The sequence below is a fragment of the Uloborus diversus genome, chromosome 9 (genome assembly GCF_026930045.1).
Source record: "Uloborus diversus isolate 005 chromosome 9, Udiv.v.3.1, whole genome shotgun sequence".
NCBI lineage: Eukaryota > Metazoa > Arthropoda > Arachnida > Araneae > Uloboridae > Uloborus > Uloborus diversus.
Window position 1 is genome coordinate 39,878,087 of NC_072739.1, and position 19,803 is coordinate 39,897,889.

General features: G+C 33.8%; 1 protein-coding gene across 1 annotated transcript in view; it reads left to right on the forward strand.

The window, feature by feature from the left end:
- Window positions 1-19,803, forward strand: part of LOC129230587 (protein unc-13 homolog A-like) — a 75,929-nt gene that overhangs the window by 44,457 nt on the left and 11,669 nt on the right. The window contains exons 11-17 of the mRNA XM_054864991.1: window positions 5,225-5,290; window positions 6,458-6,555; window positions 7,685-7,835; window positions 9,495-9,563; window positions 9,654-9,743; window positions 10,341-10,609; window positions 18,740-18,825. Of these exons, the coding sequence (XP_054720966.1) occupies window positions 5,225-5,290; window positions 6,458-6,555; window positions 7,685-7,835; window positions 9,495-9,563; window positions 9,654-9,743; window positions 10,341-10,609; window positions 18,740-18,825 (829 nt within the window). The remainder of the gene's footprint in view (window positions 1-5,224; window positions 5,291-6,457; window positions 6,556-7,684; window positions 7,836-9,494; window positions 9,564-9,653; window positions 9,744-10,340; window positions 10,610-18,739; window positions 18,826-19,803) is intronic.

A 19,803-nucleotide genomic window follows, 5' to 3' on the forward strand; every position in this document is an offset into this window, starting at 1 on the left:
GATTTCCGGAAATGTGTAATACTTTTTGCCTCGGTAACGAACGTATATCAAGGGATACATACGTTACTGAGCCAAAACAATATTAAATATTACTTATGGAAGATTTCAAAATGTATTTGAATTTTATAAAGTATGCTTCAAAAAGTTCAAACAAGATCTAATGCATTTTTAATTTTTTGGGGGATGTTTCGTGCAACAATGTAAACGTCTGTTAAAATGAAAGTGCCCCATATTGAAATTTAGTCCGTAAAACGTAAAGTGGTTTCTGTAGGTTACAATGTGTGCGTGTTTATTTATTTATTTATTTATTTATTTATTTTTTGTTTTTTGTTTTTTGTTTATTAATGCTATTCAATGGAAAACAAACATTTAATTCTCTTCTCAGCTCTCAATTGAAACTCAGCTGTAAACTTGCAAAGTTCTCTGGATTAAACAAGATACTTTTTTAGAGTAAAATGTTTGTTGCAAAATGAGAATGTGTGTCGAACCAATGATTTACCAGCTCCCGAGGTGCCGACTGTAAAATTTGAAAGTAAATGATATTCCGTGAGCCCATTACGTTCGGATTGAAATTTGATCCATCTTAAATTGAGTATGCCCTAGAAAATGGCGCACACGAAAAAATGTAATAAAAACGCTGCTCTGTAGCACTACAACTTCAATTATGGGGATTTCGGCGATATTCGAGCGTCGAACGCAGAGAAGGAAACTATTTGCTGCAAATGAGGAGATACTTACCCCACATCCTACATAATCGAAATTAAAGCTCGCCATTTCTTCTGTCTGTTTCATTCTTTTTCCGATTTAGTTCCATTGAGATGCCGCGGACGTAAATTGGAAAAGTTTTATGGCGCGTCGTAAAGTTTTCTGCCATCTCTTTGTGCAAAGAATGCTGCAACTATCGATTGAACTTAAGAAAATGGGGTGTATTTTTAGTTAAGAGCTTTTAAGTTTCGATAAGGTACAAAAATATTGAGGTTGTATAGTAAAATTAGTTTGTTTCTTCGGAACGAAATGCGCGAATCGAAATAAACATATCCTTTGCATTCAACTTTTTTATAAGAGTTGGTCATTGGGAAATATGGATAAAATTTCTTATAAATAAAAGTTTAAATAATCTTTTATTTGGTAAGTATATGTTACTTTTTCATTAATTGGGCATTTTATTCATTTATTCAAATATTTAACGTCTTCTTTTACATTTAAAAAGACACTAATACATGATATCAGTTCATATTAAAGACCCTCTAATTTTTTGCAGAAACTGTATGTGAAAGGACAATTTCATGATTCATAAATTTCAAGAGATTAATTGTGAAACATAATATACACATATCGCCGATTGAATTCTTAAATCGCTTGTTAAAGTTTAACAGGCGATTTTTTAACTGGCGATGTGTGTCAACATATCGCCAGTTGACTTTTTCTTTCTTTTTAAATTTATAAGTTTATCTTTCTCCTATTTTATATTTTACAATTAATCTCTTGAAATTTATGAATCATGAGGTTTTCCTTTCACATAGTTTCTGCAAAAATTTAGAAGCGTTAATATGAACTGATTTCATGTATTAGTGTCTTTTTAAATGTTATAACAGATATCACCAGTTAAACTATTAACTTATTCTATTCACACACATCACCAGTTAGATTCTTAACTCATTCTATTAACACGTTTCGCCAGTTACAATCACCTGTTAAAGTCTTAACTTTTATGACCACATTTCTTTAAACTAAAACCAAACAATGTTAAACAAATTTTACAAGAATCTGCACTGTCAACTTTAGATTCTTATGTAACACTTCCTTTCTCTTCAACTGAACCAGATAACTAAAAGAACATATCAAGGCAAAATATTCGAAATGTCAGGAAGAAGAAGTGAAGACGAAAGAAAAACTTTTACCAAAAAAAAAACCGTTTTTCTTGGGGGGAGGGGGTACAATGAAAAAAAATATAAGTACATTTATAGGAGAAACTACAGATATCAATACTAAGGATGGACAAAAAAGCTTTTAGCAAAACTAAGAGCGGCAACTTTTATGCTTTTCTCAAAAAAGAAAAGGTTGATGCTGTCTAACATCCGAAAAATATTGGAAGATTCAATTTTCAATTAACGTCGACATCATTTTAAAACATGAAAATTAGCATATTTTCTCAAATATTTTCTTGTCTGTTTTTGTTGTTACGTCCTTGATTAAGAGGTTGATCAATACTTTAACTATTTTCCATGAAAACTCTTTTCCCCCCATCATGGAGTGAAATGCGTCAAAATTATGTTTATAGTTTTTGTTAATTTAAAAAATTCCTAAAATTGTATGAATATCCAGCATGAATGCGAAAATATAATTAAACCTAAACATGAAAGAAAGCCGTTTTTATTGCTAGAAAACAAGTGTGAAAGTAGGTAAAAAATGACCCATTTTACCCACAAAATTAGGTTTAAATAAAAATTGAACTATTTTTACGAAAACAGTTTTTTTTTCTTGTTATAAAACAATGATAACTATTAACTAACATCAGTGTAAGGAAATTTAAATCATCTGCGATTAATTGAGACAAACGAAACAAAGAAATTAAGCAGCCTACAAAGAAGGCAAATCCCTTCACCTAAATGAGATTTCTCTAAATAACTTTCCACAGCCATTCATCCTGCTTCAGGAACTATTTATGCAAGTTGTCTTTGGGTAACCAATGTGTACTAACTTTGTTCATCAAAGAATCCTATTTCTCAGCTTGAATAGCAATAAATCCTTCTTAATTATATCCCCTTTAAATTAGACGACGAGGTAAATACCGATTGATTAATGACGTACGAGTAGATAATTAAATTTAAATTCTATTTAAAGACTCTTTGCCTCAAAGTCTGCGGAATTATGCAAAATAATTAATCTTACTAGCAATTAAATGACTAAACAAAGGGACAGTTTCGTGGTGGAATACTTTTTCCCATAATTAATAGGTTAAGTCGTTTCAATTTGCTACGTGTGACCAACATTGAATAAATCATCGACGATCATCGAGAATTCGAATAATCATTACTGAGGTTCGTCTATGAAATCATTAATCTACTTTTGACATGAAAAATTTGTTTTTCAAGTAGCAAAAAAAAAAAATGCATTAGTTCCCTAAATACTGCTTAGGATAAATTACGTAGACATGTGGAAAAAAAGATTTTGTTTCTCACAGATTGTGCTTCGTTTATTAATTGCAACCAATACTTTCAGCCATTATGTGCGAAAAAAAATATCAATCGTCTCATTAAAAGTCTTTTTAATAATTTGAATAAAAAAGAGAATTTAAAAAAATCAACTGAAACTGGAAAAAAAATTAAAACTAAAAAAAATCAACTGAAACTGAAAAATACAAATCAACTGAAACTAAAAAAAATCAACTGAAACTAAAAGAAAAATCAACTGAAACTGAAAAAAAAATCAACTGAAACTGAAAAAAAAATTAATATTAGCTTTAAAGTTTTGAGGTCAACCTTTTTTACAATAAAAATTTACTTACGCTGCTCAAACCGATCCTAATGCGAAATGTGTTTGCTTTCTAAATATAATGAAAGGGAATGCACACGAAAAATGCTTAGAAATCGTCATCATATTTAACAACTTGCTTTTAAGGTCGAGTTTCTTTATTGGGTAATATTTAAATATTTTGCTTTGATAACTTCTGAGATGTATATTTTTCATCATGTTTTATGCTTTCTAGCAGTCGCTGTGGAATTTAGTTTAGTAAACGTTATAATCTCGGTGTCCTTTCGTCAACTATCTTCAGTAGCAGATTTTGAATTGAATCCACAATGACTATATATTTTTAAGAATGACCGTGCATTTCCCACATGACTGAAGTTAGATAATATAATGTGTATCAGAAATACCAGAAATATAGCATAAATAAAAAAAGAAAAATCGATATACTTTTATGCTTACACCCGCTGATAACATAGGAAACTACTTCCTGATCTCGTTCTTTGTGAACTATACGTAGCATTTTACGATACGTTGTGATTGGCAGACAATTAAATAATATGATATTTATTTATTTTCGCATCCAAAACTTCTCTTTTAGAAGTGCTAAATTTTGTTTGTCAGATTAAGACTATAAGAAATTAACTATAAATAAGTAAGCGAAAACAATACATTTTTTGGCATATACGATTCAGTAAATGTCATTATGTGCACAGCGGCTATAGTGCTAAACATTATAACGTCCCTGAGTGTAAATTGAATTTTATCAGCGTTATAAAACACGTGCTGTATTATTTGAAGCCTAGTTTTAAAGAATAGTCGTTCCGTACACTTTCATTCTAACTTCTCTTCTTTCTTTGGGAGTTTTTTACTTATGTTTCTAACCCTGAACTGGTGAAGTGAGGTGTCTTACACCCCAGAAGAATGAGTTTTGCATTCAAATGTTTTGTAATGCTTATATTTATGACTGTATATATGTGTATCACTTACTATTTCAACTTTTTTTGTATGAATGAATGTTACGGAAGTCATTCAAAATTTTCCTGCTCCAATTGCTAAATTTTGTGGACTACACAAGAAATATAGAGTTAGAGTTACATACACCCCAACTCCCCACTTTCATTACGCAAAAAACAAAACTAAACCTGATCAGTTAAGGGTCAAATGTAAAGGCTAATGCACTAACCTGAAACTAGATAATCTGATAGATAAATGAACCGAAGCTAAAAAGTTGATTTGTGAGCTGCTGTGCTATTTAACAAATTTACAATGTGGCACTCTTTACAATGTGGCACTTGACTTGAAAACAAAAATAATTTATTTTAAATGTACTGGAATAATGGTTTTTTTTTTTTCAACGTAAGGTATATTTCATATTTGCATTAAAATTTATGTTTAAAATGTTGTTTTATGTGTATGTCGCTGTTCCGGTGGAACACTGACGTCTAATCTAGAAAAGTCTAATTTAACACTAGAACCCAATATACGTGAAACAACCTCATACAACCTTATACAATGAAACATAGTTGAGTTACTGCCCTGGTGGCTAAAAGTTGAAAAACAACTCTGTCAGTGTTCCTACGAATGGACGTCGTCACTGGACTACGTTTGGACTCTTGACGACAATAACAATTTTGCCGTTACGTCAATGTTCTACCGGAACAGTGATGTATATTTAGATGAAGTTTGAAATGGCTGTAGTTATACAAAATATATATATTGCGATATCTTAATTGCTTAAAACGTTTCTTTTTAGAATCTTTTCCATTACTTATGTGAACAAAATGAAAATGGTGATGTTAAACTGCCTGAAGCCAAAGGAGTAAGTTAATCTTTTTATTAATGGCTACTTATGAAGAAGATGTTAAACAAGTTGTACATTCATAAATTTTTTAGTTTTCTTACTTTCTTTTTTTTTTTTTGAAAGAATTTCAATATAAAACGGAAATAATAAAGAAAAATGCAAATGGGATTGTCAAGCATTTTAGGGACAATTTGCCAGTATTTCGCCATATTTATCACAGAAAGGGAGATCCAAATCCTGCGGGAATTCGGCAATGTTTAGCGAGTTCCTGTAGAGCCTCCAGTTCAACAGCAGGCAAAACTTTTCATGCAACAGCTATAAAACTGTTTCCTGCTTCAGTTATCAACAAACTGGGAATTGTGTACAGTTATATTCTTCTCTTCACACCCAAGGCACTTTTTTCTTCCCTTCACACATTTAAATTAGTGATTTTTACTAATATGGCTAAATTACTAAAGTGCCTAAAAATTCATGAATTAAATTACAGCTTCATCACAAAAAAATATGAATTTAAGAAGATAATCTTTTCTAGTACACATACATTAATAAGTACACTCGCTTATTTTCATTTATTTATTTATGTATTTATTTGTTTTCGAAAAACTGGAGCACAATGAGTTGATACCTTTCGTTTCGAAAACGTATCTCGATGTTTCAAAGTCTAATTAATAATGTTTTACTAGAAATGTTTTTTGAATAATGCTTACATTTTAAATCTAGTTCCTTTTTCATCAGATTGAACTAATTAATCAAAAAAATATATTTAAATTTTTGCATACACGTAACTGCTAATATGTACTAAAAATTAAAAGCGTCTTTAAATAATTTTTAAAAATTGAGCAAATAGTGAATTTTTTTCGATTAAGAAAATTTTAAAAAGAGCCTTCAGAAAAAGTCGATTAAGAAGAATTTCCCAAATGTCATAAAATTACTTCTTTCCTTTTTTTTTTTTTTTTTTTGGTACTTTTATTCACTTTTAATTTTTCAAATGCCAGAAAGAAATTATTTAATCCTACGCCTTAAAGTGTTACATACGTATGTATTGTATATTTTATTCATAAGGTGTCTTAAAGCAAGTTTTGATTATTGGGTTTCCGATTTTTAAACACAATTCAAATTCAGTTGTTATTGTTGGCATTAATAATTCCTCTTGTGATTATGCTTCCTGTGTTTTGATTATTACAGGATGATGCGTGGAAAGTCTATTTCGATCAACCTGCTCAAGATATCGTAGACGAATTTGCTATGCGGTACGGTATCGAATCTATCTATCAAGCTATGACGTAAGTATATCGCAATTTTTGTTTTTCATATCCAAGATATTAGTTTAACGCTAAAGAGTAAAGCTATTGCTATTCTATTGAAATTCGCACCATGTTATGCTTCATAAAAACATTCATTAAAAGGAATCTGAAAACAAGTTATCTATAAGGGAATATCAAATTATGTATTTTTATTTAAACTCTTGGTGTAAAGGAGACGTCAGAGTCTGTTAATAGCACTTGAAATACATGATGTCTCGGAGATATGTGTCACTTGAAATGAATGTACAATTTCACTTGAAATGACGTCCGTCTGCAATGGCACTTAAGATCGATGTGGTCTCTCTCAGAGATGTTAATCCAAATGGCACTTGATCTGAATGACGTCTGAGACACACAAGTCTAAGATGGCACTTGATCTGAATGACGTCTGAGACACACAAGTCTACGATGGCACTTGAATGATCAATGCCTTGGATACATCCGTCTACAATGGCACATGAATGTAAACAATCTCGGACACATCCGTCTACAATGGCACTTGAGTGAAAACATCTTGGACACATCAGTCTACAATGGTATTTGGAGGAATAACGTGTTTGATGTAGCCGTCTACAATGGCATTTGAGTGAAAAACATATTGAACGTATCCGTCTATAATGGCGTTTGAATAAATAACGCATTGAATATATCCGTCTACAATGGTATTTGAATGAATAACGTCTTGCTTACATCCGTCTACCGTGTAACTTCAGTGAAAAACCTCTCTTATACATCCGTCTACAATGGCACTTGAATGAATAACGTCTTGGATATATCCGTCTTCAATTGCACTTGAGTGGAAAACATCTCGGACGCATCCGTCTGCGTGTCACTTGAAATGAGGGCCATTTCGAATATACTCTTCTAGAAGTGCACTTGAATGAATGACGCCTTGGATACGACCGTCTGTAGCACTTAAAATGAATGATATCTTGGTGGCGTCAGTCTGCAATGGTACTTGATATGAAAAACGTCTCTTAGCCACCATTGCATTTTAAGGTGTTCAAGCTATTGTATTTATTTGTGTGCGTATGTTCTTTAAGCATGTTAAAGTGCTACTGTTGTAGTGAAACGAAAGTCATAATCAGCATGTTTTCCCTCCTTGTAGACATTTTCACTGCCTGTCCACCAAATACATGTGCCAAGGAGTACCCGCCGTCATGAGTACATTACTCGCAAACATTAACGCTTACTATGCACACACCGCCGCTTCCTCAGCTGTCTCAGCTAGTGATAGATTCTCTGCCTCCAATTTTGGGGTGAGTATTCCTGCCAAGCTTTTTCCATTGTGCATTTTGACTGTTAGTGCTTCCCCTTTGTTTTAGCTCAAAGTGGCAAGACACATTTGGTACGGTCTAGTTCTAATTCATATGTTTATCATAAGCTCAAAATACCAAGAAACCTTCGATACAGCTTCAGTCTTAAACTTGATCGTGAGCTCGAAATACAGTATAAGAACACAAAGTCCCTAAATCCTGAACTTTTTCCCTTAAATATTTTTAAAATCAAACCAAAAAAAAATCCAGTTCTAAGAGTTAAAAATTGTTAAATTTCGGCAATTATTTGTTTAAAACGCTGTACTTTCTGCTTAGCTTTTTTAACGTTTTTTTGATGCCATTTGCGATGCGTAAATAAGCGTTTTGCTGCAATTGTGCAGTAATCTTTTATCATCGACTTTCGATCAACGATTATTTTTTTTCTCATAAGAATGCAATAAGAACCTAAAGAACAAAAGCAGAAAAAACCTTTTCAGTAAAAATATGATTTATTTATTGTATCGGTTGGTACAGTGCATAATTAAAAGAACATTCTCGGACTGTACGCCGCTGCAAATTACGTCCGACTTTTGTTTTTGCATAATAAAGTATATTTTCATTCATATTGATCAAGAAATAAGAGAAATTTAGTGTGAACATAAGCAAAGCCAAGAAATAAGTGACAAATATCATACGACAGAATAGTTTTTACTATTTTAGAGTCAGAATTCAAAATCCGGAAAATTCCGAAATCCAGAAAGATCGCGTTGCCGAGCATTCCGGTATCGAGGTCCCATACTGTACCAGGAATCTTTCGGTACGGCTTTAGTCGCAGCTCTGTCTTGAGCTCTATATTCCAAGAAGTATTCGGTACGGCTTTAGTTCTATAAATTTATTTGTAGTTCAAAACACCAAGAAGCATTCGGCAAAGTTTTATTCCTAGGTTACTTAAGTTTGCTATATCTTAATAGTATCACCAGACGCAAATTTTAACATTCTAGTTCACGCAAGTTTAACTAACCAGCAGTACCGATTTTCAAAAATCAAGCGAAACATACTGAAAAATGATGTGATTAATTGAATATAACATTATGTTATATAGTATTAAAAATTAAAGGAACTCATAATATCAATGAATTACGCTAGCGGAGATAATCATTTGAACAATAATTCAGAAAACAGCTGATAAAAATACGCAAATGTTTTCTGAACCTTTGAAAATATTGAAGGGGAGCTTGCGTCCGGTAAGGTCGCTATAAGTTACCGCTATAATTAACCGCTATAGTTAATATTTACACCTTTAAATCTATTGTGGATTTTACTCTTTGCAAGACATTAATTTGCAATAAAAGTTTCATACATGAGTTTCAGAAATTTGAAAATCCCCCTTTTGAGTGCAGAAAATGGAGTTAGTGGAGTAAAATATAGATGTTGTATGAATTATGTTACGTGAAATATATTACTTTGCTACTATTGAAATATATTTAGCAAAATTTTGGGAGTTCTTACTAATTTATATGCAACATTAAAAAGCCATTCTTTCGGTATCAAAACCTTAACATCATGGTATATGTTACTAGTATATCTTTGTAGTCAAACAATGTATTTTGTTTTAATTGTGTATGTAACTCCATTTGGTTAAAATTAAATTCATTTTTATAGAAAGAAAAATTCGTCAAACTTTTGGACCAATTACACAATTCTCTCCGCATAGATTTATCCATGTATCGCGTAAGTAACAGTTTAAAGTCTTTTTTTTTTTTTTTTTTTTTGCATTTTGCTACTTGTTTCTTAACACATATTATGCTTACACTTTTTTAGAATAACTTTCCCGCATCAAGTGCTGAAAAACTCCAAGATTTGAAGTCAACAGTTGATCTGTTGACGAGCATCACGTTCTTTAGAATGAAGGTCAGTAAAAAATTAAACAATCTGCAATTGCCACTATTTTAGTTTTCATTTAGATTTTGGTTGAGACATTGTTGAGCAATCACGAATCGCTCACTATCCTCACTTGACCAAAGTTGATGTAAACTCAACTTTGGTCAAGTGAGCTCCAATGCTCTGATTTTTTATATTTAATATTTTTATATTAATATTTTTATTATTAATATTCAATGTCTAAGCAATTTTAATTTATTTTGAGCAAGCTATGCTTATGAGCTAGTTTACAGTATTTCGGACAAATGTATAGTCCGTAACATGACTTTTCTTGCCCTAATTGTTTAAATTATTTTAGTTTGAGTTAGCGTGTTGGTTAAACTAACTCAAAATAAAATAATGTGCTAATCACACAGTAAATTAAATAGTTAGGGCAAAAAAAGTCATGTTACGGACCCTACATAATTGTCCAAAATACCGGGAACGGACCCAAATATAAAAACTAATATTAATTCCGTAAAATTCAATAAACAAAAACAGTTTTCCAAAGAAAAATATTATAGCAGCCTAATTCAGTATGGGTGTCATGCCTTCAGAGAAAATGTATAGCATATGATATTCATTTAGGTGCAAGAATTGTCCAGTCCTCCCCGTGCCAGCACTGTAGTGAAGGACTGTGTGAAGGCGTGCCTGCGTTCCACGTACCAATTCCTATTCGAGAACTGTTACGAACTGTACGGTCGGGAGTTCCAGGTGGAGCCACAGGACAAGGGGCGGGAAGGTACCGACGACCACGGCCCATCCCTGCACAACCTCGACTTCTGGCACAAACTCATCGCGCTCATGGTCTCTGTGATAGAGGAGGACAGAAACAGTTATACACCCGTTCTCAACCAGTGAGTACTTATTTATGTTTACTCTCCAGGAGCCTTGTGCTACGACTATACTGGTAGAGAATTCATTGGCAATCCTTCTCTTTCTCGCCTTGTACATTAACTTGTCTACTATTGTACTTGTAATGAGCATGTGCAAATCGCGCACGCAGAAGCTAGATTTCTGACGCAACCTCATCGCATTTATTGGGTAACTGATAGAAGAGAACAGAAACAGTTATACGCCCTCACTCAACCAGTGAGTATACCTGTTCCCGACCAGTAAATGCACCCATTCCCAACTAGTTTATAGACCTGTTCTAGACCCCAGTGTGAGTACTTACCTTAACTCTCTAACGGTTTTGTGCTGGCATGATCGAAACAACTCTGCTCATAGACAATTCAATGCCACGGGTTCTCTTTCTAGTATTGCGCATCGATTTGTTTACCACTGTATATGTATTGCGCATTGATTTGTTTACCACTGTATATGTATTGCGTTTTGATTTGTTTACCACTGTGTATGTATTGCGCATGTACCATACGCGCCTATAAAACCTCGGCTTCAGGCACAAACCCATCGCGTTCGTGGTCTCTGTGATAGAGGAGGACAAAAATAGTATTCACCTCTTATCCACCAGTTAGCTCTTTTGTCTACTTTCCAGGGGGTTTGTGCTGGTATGGACGAGTCAGCACCACTGGTAGACGAACAACTCTCAGTCCTTCCTTTTCTCGCATTCCACATTAATTTGTCTGCTGTTATACATGTCTTGAGTATACACAAAGTTTCAAGATTGGTCAGAGAGTACAAAATCTATTAAACATTTTCGTAGTGTGAACTAAAAGTCTTCGAAGTATGACCCTTGGGCGTCAACACACCGCTGCCCAGCGTATTTTCCACTGTTTATAGGCACCTTGGAAGACTTCGTGTGCAGGGCTGTTAAGAGACCTTGTCGAAAACACTTAGACCACTAAAATCGTGTCAAACTGCTTCCCTTTCAGTTTTGGTAAAGTTCAAAGTAGAAATACTGAAGCCAGCCTCCTACAGCCTGGACCGTGGCTTCATCGACTTTTTTTGTTCCCCAGAATTAAGAAAGACCTAAAAGGGACACGGTTTCAGATGTCCATGAAGCTTCGACAAGGTTCCTCAACAGCTTTGCGCGCGAAGATTTCCAAGGAGCCTACGAACAATTGGAGAAAACTTGGGCAGCGTGTATTGAGGCCCAAGGGTAGTACTTCCAGAACTTTTAGTTCGCTGTACAAAAATGCGTAGTAAATTTTGTATTCTCAGACCATTCTTGAAACTTTGTGAAGCACACCTTGTACTATACGTTCCTGCTTAACCTTGTGAAACAAACTTTGTACAATACGCTCCTGCTTAACCTTATGAAGCACACCCTGTACTATACGCTCCTGCTTAACCTTATGAAGCACACCTTGTACAATACGCTCCTGCTTAACCTTATGTATCACACTCTGCACAATACATGCCTGCATAACCTCAACTTCTGGCGCAAACTCATCGTACTCATGGTTTCTGTGATATAAAAGAACAGGTACAGTTACACACCTTTTATAAACCAACCATTGAGTGCTTACGTTAACTCTCTAGAAGGCTTGTGCTTGTGAAGTCAAAATGACTCCACTAGTAGTCAAAAAATGCACAATCCTCCTCTTTCTCTCGTTACACCTTGATTTCTCGATTATTTTACATGACTTGCACATTGATCGTGCTTTTGAGATAGGCAGAAAAGTCAATATTTTGGTAACTGAGCTGCTGAAAAAGAATGTCGTCTTTGCTAAAGATATTTAAGTGAAATAACTTCAATCTCAAATTGAGTAAAATTTACAAAATTACTGCAATTGAAATTTAGAAAGCTCGAAGTGATGAAATATATTTTGTAAGTGGTCATTTCATGTGTCCTGCTCATATTTTAAAACTTTTCACGGCTCTTTTCTATTTTTTTAAATTATATTTACCCTCAAGAAATTAATCGTTTCTAGGAATGAAAGATTATTTCTGCATTAAGAGCGTTGAAATTTCTGATGACCAAACATGCAAGTTTTGAACTGCTATTGTAAAGAAACATCTGAAAATTATTCATTGCCTAAAATAAAAATCAACTCAAAATATGATGATATATTATTCTTTACAATAGCCTTGGATATTAATTTACTTGTGTATTCTAATGGGAAAACTCCTAATGATCCGATTAATTAAGATTCTTTAGAATTCTACTGTATTTCTTCTTTTTCAGATATGACATTATTTTGAAGAAAATCAATATCTATTTTGCTGAACTATAGGGAATTTCTCGTAATTGTTCTCAAACTTTTAGTCATTTATTTCGTTGCCATTTTTAATGTATTTCTGAAACAGTAGCGTAATTAACGGAAATGAAATTATTTGTATTGACTGTGCTGCTTTGTATTCATTTTAGAATTTTAAAGAGAAAGTACAGTTGTGGGTTAACTGTTCACCTGGCTTATAGCAATTTATGAAACGTAAATTTAAAATGAAATAGCAAAGCACTTCTATAGAAAAAAAAATCGGTTTTTCTTTCTGCCTCTGTTTTTGATTATTATAAAGTACGAAATGAAGTTTGAAATAAATAATAAAAATCGAAAAGAGCTCTACTTTCAGCTTAATGTCCTCAAGCATTGCCAAAAGAGTAAAATGCCAAGAACATAAATTAACTTCTGGTTTTTTAATGCATGAATTTGGGCTATAAACAGATGTAAAATTTTGTTTCAATGTAGTCAAATTCAAAACAGTAGTTTTAGCAGTGGGTTAACATTCAAGCAGCTTGAGACTTTATCCTTTCAAAATGTGAGGTACTTTTGGAATGAGCTGCATCGTAATCGCAGAACAATTACGACAAAATTATGAGAATGAGTTGGAAAGTAATTTTTGAGTTTTCCAATTGAATCATTTAGTAGCAAAACCAGCTCAATCTACTTTCAAAACTTTTACAGGAAACTCAAAAACCATTTCACGGTAAGCACACTTCATTTTTTTTTTGAATGTATTTTTCCTTCGTTTAAATAACGCCCGGTGAAAGACTTCATATTTATTTTCTTTTAAAATTAGCTTTACATGTAACAGTAATTAGGGTTGAGCTGGATTTGAAGCAAAATGGGTTTTTGGCAGCGGTTATCGACTTCATTGAGGGCGTTTCGCTCCAAATTGCTTTGTGGCAACATAATATGATTTAATGTATGGCATGCAATATGTATATATAGCATATCAACTCACCGATCAACACAGCTGTCTCCAGGACCCCATCCAACCGGTTAAACCACACTTAGTGGTAGATACGGGGGACCCCGTGTCTCCGGCAATTCGCCCTCTCCATCGTTTCGCCATCCAAATGATTGACAGGTGAAATCAGGTGAGGTTCAGTGATTTCCCTACAAAGTAGGTAGGGAAAAGTCGTAGGGATTATTTATCCCTATCACTGAGCTTAAAGAGAGAAAATATTCCTAAAAGTTTTAAGATCCCTTGACCCCTCCCTAGCCCCTTATCACCTCGTGAGTGTTCATTTGTACATGGATTGAAGAGAGGTACGCATTAGAAAAATGGCGGTCAATTTCGTACGATCTCAACGAGGAGGGAAACTAGCTTTGTTCCAAGGATATTTATATCGCATCGCTAACAGAAAAAACGGAAAATCATACTGGAAATGTGACTTTGATAGTACTTGTAAAGCACGTATCATGCTACGAAGCTGCTAGAATATACAGCTCAAAAAAAACTTTATTTACTAAGAACAAAACGCATTTTATCAGGGAAAAAAATCTGAGCTTTTCTATATAGCAATAAAGTTTGTGTGAGCAACAACGACCGAACAAAAGAAAAAATAAAATAAATGGAATTATTGTATTTATTTCATTGTATATTGTTTAGACTAGGTTTTTAATTTATCGTTTGCCAAATTTAGCTTATGTTTAGTTCTAATGTTATTTTCTTACAATGCATTTTGGAAACAAAACAATTTTTGTCTTTTTATTTATAGAACACCGATGTGAAAATAAAATATTTAAAAGTTAGTGTTACAGGTGGCTTTAGAATTATTATCATACATTTTTTAACAGTATTATATAAAAATGAAATTCTATCTTTTGAAATTCGTGTTATATTGAAATCGTGTAGTATTAAATTTTGTTCCGTGCAATATCGAAACTGTGTTGTAGAAGCACCGTGTGATATGAGGGATGCCTGTATACAGATACGCTACTCTCCGCTAAATGAGATTAGGGGCCATTCATTAATTATGTAAGGGTCCCGAGGGGGAGAGGGAGTTGGAAAAATCTCTACATACCCTTACTTGGGGGAGGGAAGGGGTCAAACCCATTCTTACATAATATTTTCCCAGTCGATATTTTATATTAGAAATCGCGCGGTCAAGTGGTTTGGCAGGGATCATATTTCATTTGCTTCTACAAGGTTAAAAACGTATTAGGATGAGATGTTTTTTACTTGTGTTTCAAAGAACTAATAGTGTAAAATATAATAAAAGAATCGCACTGTGTATGGTATGTCATATTTTTAATTAGTATCGCACCATATTCAAAAAAAAAAAAAATTGTCGAAAAAACATTGTTACGATTTCTTTTAATAAATATTTCTTTGCACAAAATAGTGAATTTAATAACGTTTCCAGTGATGTACGATTCGTTATTTTATTATTTTGAATAACGAAGTGGAATCTTACGTAAGATTTGGGTTTGAAAATCTTACTTACCCTTACATGGGGGGAGGGGGGTCAAAAATTGCCAAAATCATCTTTACGTAGTTACAATAATTTTGAATACTTATTGGATTTTCAGAAAATTTTTCAGGGGTCAATCCAAGTTTTATTTTCTAGGTCCCCATTTTGTCAAAAAACAAATGTTTTTGAAAATGAAGTTAGTGTGAATTGCCAGGTTATATATGGGCATGGCAAAATGATGCTCATTCACAATATGAAGTATACGAAGAGCATTGTTAATGTCCTACTGATAGAATTACAAAAACCGTTTTTTGGAGGTCGCCACTTTGTCACACTGGATCACCATGTGGCAAGGGGCGACCCTAAATCTTGAATTTTAGTTCATGATGCAAATTTTTGTGAATGAGCCGCTTTTACGATGTGGAATTTTGTGAATCTGCCGCTTTTACAATGCAGATTTTTGTGAAGGGCCCGCAAAGCGGGCTCAATTCCAGTCGGCGGTCGACCTTTTTTTTTGGTGAGCGCAGGGCCGCATAGAGCCAATGCGGGTCCCTAGTCATCTTGGTCACCAGGTCTCCCTCTTCTTATAAAACTTGTACATTTATATGTCTCAGATTCCAAGCTGGGCCCCTAATTCCCGACTAGGCTGACATGGCCTCTGGGCGAGCAACAAATGTTGTTCGCTAATTTTGTGTTTCTCCCAATTAATAACGCTGAAAAAAGAACAATTATAATTAAAAAAAACATGCTGGTATCATTGTGGTACTCTACTCACTGACATTTTTGCTGTTGGATATGATATGGCACTGGAGACTCTGGAGAAATACAGCGGTTTTTTGCAGAAATTTAAGAGAATTTGAATTCAGTTTTAAATTTTATCAAGATCTTGGTTGAGGTTGTACTGTACTGTAAAGTATTGTTTCTGAATTCAATGAAATCCATCAACTTAAAACAGCAAAATATACAACAAAAAAAATCAAGTAACTTCAATTGTTAATGGAGTTTTTTACAATAACAACAAACAATATCAATAATCCTGATTATTACATTACGAAATTAAATTAAACTAATGTAAAAATTTGAGCATCAAAACACCATAATTGAAATAACATTGGACAAGAACTTTTCTTACCTACCTGTCACAATCCAAAAAAGTGTAGTCTATAGAACAAAAAAGTCAGCAATAGAGTATGTTAGATTTTAAAGTATACTAGCACTCTCTTTTGCTGCCCATTTTGTTATCGATGTTTCCATAACAAAGTTCGTTTGATGCAGTAGGGTATTATACAAACTAATTTTATATTCAAAAGAACGATGCAGGAATGACAACAAAAAAAAGCTTGTAAACTTTTTTTTTTTTTGAAAAACTTTCTTTGATTCTGACGCCTATAATGCATATTCAATAAAATCAAAACCGAGAACTAAATAGAAGACCACAGAATACTTAAGACGAATCCGATTGACTTTTTACATGCTTTTTCTTAAGACTATGGATCGAGCAAATGACAGGTATGGAAGCTTCTACATTTTACGCTACAACATGATCTTCGTTCCCTATTCCCACATTCGAGTCCAAACAGAAGCGCGGCACAATGAAATCTTTCTCCCAAACCAAAAATATAGCATGAAAACAACAAAAACATATTTTTAATCCTGAATTTTAACGGCGAATCTTTCCAGTACTTAGCATTGATATTCAAAATGTAAACTAACGGATCACGTGGTTTCCCCTAACCTCGAAACCCAAATCGTGAATAGACCCCTTTTTCCCTAAAAGTTTCCCTGCCGTTAAGAAAAACCCCTACGATTCAGTTACGGTTCATTCATTTGCAATGTTTCCCCCTCTCCTGCAGAGCAGACACGCCTTCTTCTTTGTGAGACCCCTGGATGGCGAATATGCGGAGAGGGAGAATTTGGGGACCCTGTATGTAGTATGGATAAAGTGGTATCAAGTCACGGAAAACAAAACACTTTTGCAAATTTATTGATTGAGCGGGTTTTGATACTAAACGCCACAAATGTCTTTATTAGTTCAAAAATTATTTCCATTTAATGTATACTTTTTTAAAATTGGACTGTATGTATGTGTGTCCGGTGAATAGTCGCTTCTGATTCGCTGTTTGCTGAATCATGTCATCAGTATGTAAGGCGCGCCAGAAGCTAGTTTCTATTTACAATAGGAGCTGTCCATGAATAATGTCACTTTTCTTTCAAAAAACTTGACCTCCTTTCCCCAGTGTCACAAAGTGTCAGACTTCACGATCTCCTCCCCTCCCCATGTCACATATGTTGTTTTTCATAGACATAGTAGTTATGAAGACAACGTGTGATGTCACACTTCTTGCTGCTCCCTTGTCCCTTCCTCCCTTTTGTCTCAAACGGGAACACAATTCCCATCCTTATCATTTGCAAACTACTCCATAGTTTAAAGACATGGAGCAATCGAAGAAGGTTTAGAGTCGTTACACCCCCTTCCTAGACCCATTGGCCTACCGTACTTGCTTACAAATTAAGTTCGCAGTGACGTCAGGACGTGCGGAAGAAAAACCTACACTGTTAAAAAAAAATCTGAATTTTTACTGTATAAGTTACTGGCATCCATGTTGCCAGTATCTTTTAGCGCAAAATCCTATTCTACTGTAAAATTTTAAGGTAGAATAAACAGAAGTTAAAAAACGCAAAATGTGAGTTGCAGATTTGATCTCGGGACCCTCGAATCTTCAGGCGGCTTTGCTGACCACCATACGTGTTGGGACACATTGAGTGAGGGGAAATATTGTGTAATTTGCTTCGAGCTGTAATTCACGTGGTGTATCAATTGGCGCTGCCATCGATTATATTTTTCAGTACAATTTACTGTAGTTTTTTTTTCCGTATTGTAAACACTCCATTTTACAGTAATATTTTCGATAAATGTTTCTTGAATTTTTAACAGTGTAGTTAACAGATAAAACATTACACTTACTAGCTACCTATCAAACCTACTTCGCGAATAAGAGGAGATAGTCACCTGTCTATGAGCTGCTACTGCCTGGCACATTTGATTCAAATGGATAAAATGCTCGTAAAATTGAAAACATTTAACGATTGACAAATTATGACAAAAAAAGGTTACTTATGCGCGGGTTTAACTCCTTATTCAATTTGTGAAGTTAAGAGCGTAATTTCACCCGGATGTAGGCCAAGGCGCTAAAAACTGTTTCCTTCGATTGGCCTCAGCTTATTTCTCGACGGCCTAGTAAACTTGCAGTCGAGTATAAAGTAGGTTTTCTGAACAAAAACGCTGTACTGGGGCAATTAAATAGTAAAAAACCAAACTCAAAAATTAACTCTATCTCATGCATAAATATTTTCGTCTAGGTAATAAAAGTAATTTTCAATGAATCTTAATTTTATGTTTCAATTTCATGATTCAAAAAATGTTTCATCTCTATCCTCACAGATTTCCTCAGGAGCTAAACTGTGGTCAACTCAGTGCTGGAACGATGTGGAGTTTATTTGGTGTCGATATGAAATATGCTTTAGAAGGTATGCTATTACTTATAACCTATTTTAGTTCAGAAATTGGAACTGGTTAAGAGCGACAGACGTAATTTAAAAAACAATGCAATTTACAAAGTAACACAATAGGAAGGCGAACTTAAACTCTTTGTTTCATCAAGAACGTTTTCATAATGCATTTTCCACTTTAAAGAAAAAACAGAATTAAATTTCCACAACCTACTGAAGTTAGCGTGTATGATTGCTACTTCACCTGTCTCTAGAGTGTTTTTGCATTATTTTCATAATTACACAGTATCGGATAAAAAAAAAATTTCCGACGGTGTTTACTAGAAACGCATTAAAAGTATTGTTAGTACATTAAATTTTCAAATCCAGAAATCATAAATTTAAAAAAAATAAACATTAAAAAAAATAAATAAACATTAAAAAAAATGAATAAACATTTTTTAAAATGGTAAGTAATTGGAACTTACAGGCTTTGAATTCAATTTCAATATGCTGAAAAAACCCCAAACCACTCAAACTTCGATTTCAGTTTTTTTAGTAGAGTATACCATATTGAGTATATAAAATTAAATTTCTTTTCGAAAGAATTATTTATTTCCTCCACTCCCCTGCCCTCTTTTCTTCCTGTTCATTTAAACTAGTATTCTGAATTTTCGACATTCCCCCCCCCCCCCATGGCTGCTAGGTAATTGCCGAACGTCCAGTTAAGACGAATCTATCTGAATGAGGTAGAAAAGTTAAAAAAAATAATAATAATAATAATGTGAGTGTTGCGTCATTCAATTGGGGCTCTACTTAATTTAGAGCCTAACACATAGACGTGTCCATTTCTGCCTGTAAACCGGATGTTTGCATTTCCATCCCAGCGATGGCCGCACAGTATTTTGAAATATAAGAATGTATCTTCAACTTAGTAAAACTCTTTTTCTCTGGTTTCTTATTAGCAAATTGGCATGCATTTTTTAAACGAAAATTATTATTAGACTGAAATTCATA